The sequence below is a fragment of the Schistocerca piceifrons genome, chromosome 6 (assembly GCF_021461385.2).
Source record: "Schistocerca piceifrons isolate TAMUIC-IGC-003096 chromosome 6, iqSchPice1.1, whole genome shotgun sequence".
Taxonomy (NCBI): Eukaryota; Metazoa; Arthropoda; class Insecta; order Orthoptera; family Acrididae; genus Schistocerca; species Schistocerca piceifrons.
Window position 1 is genome coordinate 363,166,417 of NC_060143.1, and position 8,663 is coordinate 363,175,079.

Here is an 8,663-nt window from a genome sequence, read left to right on the forward strand (position 1 = left end):
CAGGTATACATCAGCAACATTTGTTTCAACAAGATAAAAAAATAATTTAAAAAATTAAAAATTTGGTTATAAAGCCCACGAAATTAAAAATTTTCATTGTGTATTTTTTGGTAAAACCTCATATACTCTGACACCAGACTTATGCACAATATTGTCTTTTATTTATCTCAGAGAAACAAGTTATCTGAAATGGTGGCTCTATAGTTGTGATAATAAATGACAATTAAGTATGAATCAAACTAGTAGGGCAGTTACAGCAAGCAGAGGTAGAAATATCATTTAATTCTTTGCATGCAGCATAGTTCAGTGCATTTACTCATTAATATAAACAAAATCTCATATATAACCAGTTTACAGAAGTTTGAGAAACAACTGATTCTCAAAGTGAAGTTCAAAACAGTGTGAAATGCTTTCATAGGATTGCTATCAGTTACACTGAAAGAGTAATTCCAACTACAGCATAACATACTACCATAAGCAGATCCTAAGCTGCTCAAGACCTCATCCCTTCAACTGGCAGCAAATAAAAGACCACCAACTTGCTCTGCTCACTACATTCTCAATGAATCGCAAGGTTACTCTTGTAGTCACCACAGCTCATAATTTCTGTATTACTTTTGTAATGTTCAATAGTTATTCACATTTTTGGGTTAAATATTCCATACACATTTAGACAAAACACATACATTCCATTGGTTTGCAGACTAAATATATATATCTTTTTCTTATTATGTTAACTAAAAAACATTTTTACCTCATAACTCAGAACTACTGGATCCAAGTCAAACTAAGTGCTCCCTTCTTCTTGATCCTGAAGTATTTTCTAATCAGTCAGTCTTAAACATAATACCGTATTATTAAAAACAATGAATACCAGCATTTACAACCTGCCTTTTTAGTGTAACTGTAGAGAATGGGTGTTCCTTACAGTAAAACAATTTCGTCTTTTACACTCAAGCACCACAGAAACTTGTATAGGCATGCAATTTCAGATACAGAGATAAACAGGCTGAATATGGTGCTGAGCTCGACAATGCCTATGTAAGACAACAAGTGTCTGGTGGCATTGTTAGACTGGTTACTGCTGCTACAATGGCAGCTTATCAAGATTTCATTGAGTTTGAACGTGGTGTTATAGTTGGCACACAAGCAACAGGACACAGTTTCATGAATTGGGGATTTTCCCATACAACCATTTCATGAGTATACCATTAATCAGGAATCCAGTAAAATCTGTTTAGCGCACTCCACCATAAGTCATCATCATCATCATCATCATCATCATCATCATCATCATCCAGTAAAATATCAAATCTCCAACATCACTGTGGCTGGAAGAAGATCCTGCAAGAACAGGACCAATGGTGACTGAAGAGAACTGTTCAGCATGACTGAAGTGCAACCCTTCTACAAATTGTTGCAGGGCCGTAGACAAGTGTCAGCATGGGAATCATTTAATGAAACTTCATCGAAATGGGCTCTTGGAGCCGAAGGCCACTTGTGTACCCTTGATGACTGCATGACACAAAGTTTTATGTATTGCCTGGGCCCATCAACACTGACATTGGACTGCTGATGAATGGAAACATGTTGATTGGTCAGACAAGTCTCATTTCAAATTGTATTATGTGGATGGACATGTACGGGTATGGAGACAACCTCATGAATCCATGGACCCTACATGTCAGCAGGGGACTGTTAAAGCTTGTGGAGGCTTTGTAATGGTGTGGAGCATGTGCAGTTGGAGTGATACAGGACCCTAGATATGTCTAGATATGACTCTGACAGGTGACTCCTATGTAAGCATCCTGTCTCATCATCTGCATTCATTTATGTCCATTGTGCACTCGGACAGATTTGGGCAATTCCAGCAGGACAATGCGACGCCTGACACATCCAGAATTGCTACAGAGTGGCTCCAGGAACAATCTTCTGAGAATAAACATTTCTGATGGCCACCAAACTCCCCAGACATGAAGATTATTGAGCATATATGGGATGCCTTGCAACGCACTGTGCAGGAGATATCTCCACCCCCTCGTACTCTTACAGATTTATGGACAGCCTACCAGGATTCATGGTGTCCAGCACTGCCATGTCACGTTGCAGCACTCCTGAATGCTCACAGGAGCCCTACATGATATTAGGCAGGTGTACCAATTTCCTTAGCTCTTCAGTGTATATCCCTGACTTGTTCTCATCTCAATAGGTATAATTTGAAATTTCATGGCAGATTAAAACTTTGTGCCAGACCAAAAATCGAACTCGAACTCAGGACCTTTGCCTTTTGCAGGCAAGCACTCTACCAACTGAGCTATCCAAGCACAACTCACAACCTGTCCTCGCAGCCACAATTCTGCCAGTACCTTGTCTCCTACCTTCCAAACTTCACAGAAGCCTTCTGCAAAACTTGGAGAACTTGCACACCTGGAAGAAAGGATATTGTGCAGACATGGTTTGGCCACAACCTGGGGGATGTTTCTGGAATGAGATTTTCACCCTGCAGTGGAGTGTGTGCTGATGTGAAACTTACTGGCTGATTAAAACTGTGTGCCGGACCAAGACTCTGGCCCACAGTTTTAATCTGCCAGTAAGTTTCATATCAGTGCACACTCCACTGCAGTGTGAAAATCTCATTCTGGGATATAATTTGTTTGTGTAAATGTGTGTAAACATTAATATCTTTTGGAAAACAAGTTTTGTATGCAAGTAATAATAACATTAGTCATATGTGTATCATTTGGGCAGTGGAAATGCATCAGAATCATATTTCTATCACTAGTGCAGTGGCATATTCAGACTGGCTGTAGCTCAACTGGAACTGACTTTGGTATTTTCTGCTGAGTATTTCAAATATTTACATATTGTTTTTGAGAGATTCTTGCCACACTGGGCTCACTTGTGAGGGGTCACACAAACTGGATGCTCTGTGGATTAAGGATATCCAGGCAGGGTGCTCACTACTGACTGCCACCAACCTTGGCTGGCTTGCTACCAAATCTCCCTAACCTATTTCAACCATGGTACATTGGCTAGCAGCGTGATCTAAATTCACGCCCTCTTTGAATGAACAATATATACACAATAATACATGATACCTTCTACTTGTAATATCATAATCAAACATACTAATACTGCCACTTAATAATTGCTAAGGTTGGTTAGTTGGTTTGTGGGATTGAAGGGAACAGACTGCTATGGCCATCGGTCCCTTTTTCCAAAAAATTTTAACACTCACACAGAAGAAAAACGCACAATGGAGATGTCAAGAGATGACACAGGACAAGAAAGACTCAGACACAGACCAGACAAAAGGAATTAAAATGACACAGAGTGTGGCAGTGGTTGGCTGACCATAGAGACAAAAAAGAAAAAGCCAAACACCCAGAAACACACTAAAAGGGGACAGGCAAACAAAATGTGGGCCACCGTCAAAGCCACCCCGCAGCAACATAGAGGCAGGTCTTCACGGCTCAGTAAATATCTGTGAGTCAGCTTGGTGTGGCCAATGTGGAGCCAACAAAGGACAACAGACTCCTTTCGAGACCCCCGCATGGATGACCGCCACACAGTCGTCATCTCCTTGATAGCACGGAGTTTATATGGTGTGATCAGATCACACCATTCAGCATCCCATAGCGCAAAAACTTTGCGGCATAAGACTGCTCGCTAATCAGTATCTGGGAGGCCAATGTTGGAGTGTTGTGAGGACAGTGGCTGCTAATATCAATAAAAATATTATAATATCTCCACCCACTACAAGTTTTATGTTCCATCAATTATGGGTTGTGATGACTACACCATTGTCATCATTAGGTGCATGGCTTTTTACTTCTAAATCATTCCAAGTGAGGAACACTGTTGATAACTTGCTATATTGTGCAAGGTGACCAGGTGGGTATGTTGCATCTTTCAAGTACAAGAACTATAGGATGTATGCTGCATTCTGATGTGGAAAAATCACAAATGCTGCATCTCATACCATACCCTAGTTAATACAATGTTATGGCTGTGCTTCAAAGAGGTTACACATACACATGTACTTATTATATTCAAACCAGCTTAAAGATGACACTTTCATCATTTACCTACTCAGTGAATGGTGCTTTTTTGGTGCAGATTTTTTCATTAATTTTGTTTAAATATAGTTTTCAAACAGAAAAAATTATATTCTGTGATTTCAGGTGCTACAGAATGGTACCTACCAACCACGTGCTTTGTCGTGGACTCTTGGCCAAGATGAGTGTAAACTGAAAGTTGGGGCAGACTATTCAAACATATCACTGGATAATGTAGTCATGCGAAGATGTTTGCCTCATGTAAGCACTTGTGCCCTTGACTGGACAAATGAAACAGTGGAAAACCTTTGCTACTCCTATACACACTTTGTTTATGGAAGAGTAAATGGAGAAAAAAAGGTAATTTGTTGGAAATAGTTACAGTGCTGTAATTTTTTTTATATTTTTTCTAATTAACTTCATCTAGCTGGATATTTACTTCTACAATTGTGTGAGATGCCATTAAGAACAAGATTATCTGCTATGAATTGTACAATAAATGATATTCACTTATGTGATTCTTGAAGTTTTCCCAGAGGCTGGAATATTCCATCATTATCTGGTGTGTATCTCTTTTAGCCCGAGAACACTGTAATTTATTGATTGAACAGTACACACACATGGAAGATGCAGTACAATACAATTAACAATACATGAGAGCCTAATGGAGCCCGGTGCTCCAGCATATGTAATCATTAATTCCAACGGACACAGCTAGCAGGCTTCACACACAGCTGCTGTTGTATTAGCAGGCTGGGTGGCCCCTAGTTGCTGAATCAAGCACAAACTTCACATGAGACCTATGAAGTGGCGCACACACTAAATTATAATGTACTCACCAAGCGGCAGCAGGAGAACAATTGATTAGTTTCATTGTTATATATCACACACTAAAGTGGTAGTTATAGAACTTTTCTTCCTTTGTGAAGAAGTGAGCACTGTGCTCACATCCACTTCTTTTGTGGTCAATGAAGGTTGTTTAGTCATGCAGCGTGCTGCCACCAGTGCCTAACGTCAGAAGTGACATGAGCACGGCAGGTGTGGTGCCTGTCCCCCTGTGAGAGGCCATACGATAAGATAGCTAATGGTGTAGCAGCTTCCATTTCTGCATCTGAGTCCAACCCCATGGAAGAAAGTTGCACTGATGGTGATGGAACAGGCGGTGCCAGCTGCGATGGAGGCAGCTGTGTCAGCGCGAGAGCCAGGGTGTCCCTCCGTGGTCCCCGACAGCTGAAGGGGGCACCCACAGCAAAGTTGACAGTTGTGAAAATGTGAGCCATGGCAGTGGAGAAGGCAGGGGCACTGGCCATGATGTAGGAATAGGCCTGGCAGATGCAACGGAGGTGCACCCAGTGCACAGCTGTCCACGCAAGGTAGTAGTCGATCAGCGTGATGCGACCCCCTCCTCTCAGCCGTGTGAATGACACAGAGGTGTCAGCCCTAGGTACTCTTGTTGACTGGTGGCACCCATTTTGGCCAATGAACAAACCCACGAGCCCTGTGCTAGGCTGGAAGCATTGTGGTACAGTGCCGGTGGATGACCTGGCATCAGCCAGAGCACATGTACCAGAGTCTGAAGCTGACAACTGTGCAAAACTCCTCCAATCCATTATCAGCAATAGGCATGAACCAATAAGAACTGAGGAACCAATAAGACAATAAGAGCTACTTCTGGTGTCACATCCAAAACAAATTTTTTCATCTGAGTCTTAAATGTTCGTACTAGTTGTTCTGGAGAGGAACCATGAAATGTGAACACCACTTTGTTTACAAAACAAATTTCTGAGATATGACTGTAACTAATGACTGATGCCTGTAATATCTTCAATTGGAAAATTTTTTGACAAAGCAGAAATAGTTGCCACTACAGAAGCAGACAGGTAGTGTACCACATACAGAAACTTAGAATAAGTATTAGTTACAACCATCCAGTAGAAATTAAAAAAAGCCCCACAAAATCTACATGAATTAATTCTCAAGGCTGCTGTGGATCCAGCCACAGTGATAAGGAAGCATGGGAAGCTGCCTGATGGGTGGTACATTGTGGGTGGGTTGCAACAACTCACACTACTTCCCCATCAATGCATGGCCAGAAATCATATTTCCATGCTAATGCTTTTGTACATGGCACACCCCAGTGGTCCACATGTAAAAAATGCATAACCTCATGCTGCAGTGCAGATGGAACTACAACCCAAGGCTCTGTATCATCTGTAGCAAACAGCAGCACTCCATCCCAAACAGAAAAATCGTTATGTTGGTTGGTTGGTTTGTGGGATTGAAGGGGCCAGACTGCTAGGGCCATCGGTCCCTTTTTCCAAAGACTGCAAACATCCACAAAGAATAAAAACGAACAATGAAGATGACAAGAGACGACACAGGACAAGAAAGACTCACACAGAGACCAGACAAAAGGAATTAAAAGCACACAAAGTGTGACAGTTGTTGGCCAACCATAGAGACAAGAAAGGAAAAGCCAACCACCTAGAAACACATTAAAAACCCAGTCTAAAACCGTAGGCCAAAGGCCAGACTCATCACAAAGAATGACAAACACTTTTATCAAGCGGTAAAAGTCCCCTGCCCGTATAAAACGCAAAACTAAGCCTGCCATGGCAGTGTCATCTGTTAAAAGGCAGGGAGCGTATCAGGCAGCGCAAATGGCTGCTGGAGCACAGTTAAAAGGGGCAGGCCAACAAAATGTGGACCACTTTCAAAGCCGACCCACAACGACATAGAGGTAGGTCTTCATGGTGCAGTTGGTTGGTTGGTTGGTTGGTTCAAGGATCAAAGGGACCAAACTGCATAGGTCATCGGTCCCTTGTTTCATAAACACACAGAGCACAGTGAAACCATCCACCAGTCAGGCGAAGCACTAAAATAAAAATTCTGGGGGAAGAAAAGCCCCATGGTCTCTGCAGAGGACTGTGGCTGGCTGATCACGAAAATAATAGGATGAGCCAGCCACTCTGCAACATGGTAAAACCTCCAGCCTAAAAGATTAGGGTGGAGTTGAATTACAACACAAAACAAAGTAAAAGATACAGCCCAAAAGAGGGTGATGCAATAAAATTAGAGGGACCTATAAAAGCCACTTGCTCGAATAAAACTTAAAACACGATCTGCCATAGAGACATCGTCACCTAAAAGAGACGATAAATCACCCAGGAGATTAAAAGTTCGCCTGAAGGTGGTTAAAAGAGGACATTCCAACAATATATGGGCCACCGTCATGGTTTCACCACAGCGACAATGAGGGGGGTCCTCTCAACGCAGCAGATAACCATGCGTCAGCCAAGAGTGACCAATGCGGAGACTACAGAGAATAACAGAATCCCTGCGAGAGGCCCGCATGGAGGAACCCCATACGGTCGTGGTCTCCTTTACACGCCGCAGCTTGTTGGGTACAGACAGAGTGCGTCATTCGTCTGCCTACATCCCAAAGACCCGACAGCGTAACACCGATTGGAGATCAGTTGCCGGGAGGCCGATCTCCAATGGCAGTTTGCGGGTGGCTTCTTTAGCTAACTTGTCGGCGTGTTCGTTTCCCACTATCGCAACGTGTCCCGGGGTCCATATGAACACCACCAAACGTCCACGCTATTCAAGAGCATGAACGGACTCCTGGATGGCAACAACAATGGGATGGCGTGGGTAACACTGGTCAAGAGCCTGTAGACTACTGAGAGAGTCACTGCAAATGACAAAAGACTCGCCAGTGCTGGTACGAAGACGCTCAAGGGCACGAAAAATGGCTGTTAGCTCTGCAGTGTAAACACTGCAGCCGTACGGCAAGAAGCGCTGGTCTACATAGTCCGCATGAGCATAAGCGTACCCAACACGGACATCAACCATCGAGCCATCTGTATAGATAACCTTCGAGTCGCGGGATGCGTCGAGGAGAGCAAGAAATTGGCGGTGCAAGAATGCAGGAGGAACTGAATCCTTTTGCCGTTGTGAGAGGTCCAGCCGAAGCTGCGGTCGATGAATACACCAAGGTGGTGTATGTGGGTGGACCTGAAAAGCAGATGGAAGAGGCAAAGACTCGGGGTCACTAAGGAGTGACCGAACACAGATCCCAATGGTATGGCCTGATCGAGGCCGCCGTTGTGGTGTATGGACTGCCGCATTAGCGAAAAGGAGACGGTAGTTAGGGTGACGAGGCGAACAATGAACGTGGGCAGCATAGTTGGCTAAGAGTTGTAGACGCTGAATGTGGAGCAGAGGAACCACAGCCTCAGCAAGTAGGCTATTAACAGGACTGGTGCGGAATGCTCCTGTCGCCTGTCTAATCCCACAGTGGTGAATGGGGTCCAGCAGTTGCAACGCTGAGGGCGACGCTGAGCCATACGCCACACTCCCATAATCCAGTCGGGACAGCACAAGGGCTTTGTAGAGCTGCAGCAGCGTGTTATGATCTGCACCCCAAGTTGTGTTGCTGAGGCAGCGGAGGGCATTCAGATGCTGCCAGCACTGATGCTTGAGCTGACGAATATGTGGAAGCCAAGTAAGCCGGGCATCGAACAGCAAGCCCAGAAAACGGTAAGTGTCAACAACCCTGAGCATGGCATCCTGAAGATAAAGCTCAGGGTGGGGATGGACAGT

The 8,663-nt window shown here is 43.7% G+C and overlaps 1 protein-coding gene across 1 annotated transcript in view; it reads left to right on the forward strand.

Annotated features, from left to right (window-relative positions):
* LOC124803324 overlaps positions 1-4,922 on the forward strand; it is a 133,027-nt gene extending 128,105 nt beyond the window's left edge. Inside the window, exons 5-6 of the mRNA XM_047264508.1 lie at positions 4,185-4,418; positions 4,827-4,922. Of these exons, the coding sequence (XP_047120464.1) occupies positions 4,185-4,418; positions 4,827-4,922 (330 nt within the window). The remainder of the gene's footprint in view (positions 1-4,184; positions 4,419-4,826) is intronic.
* Positions 4,923-8,663: the final 3,741 nt, after the last annotated feature.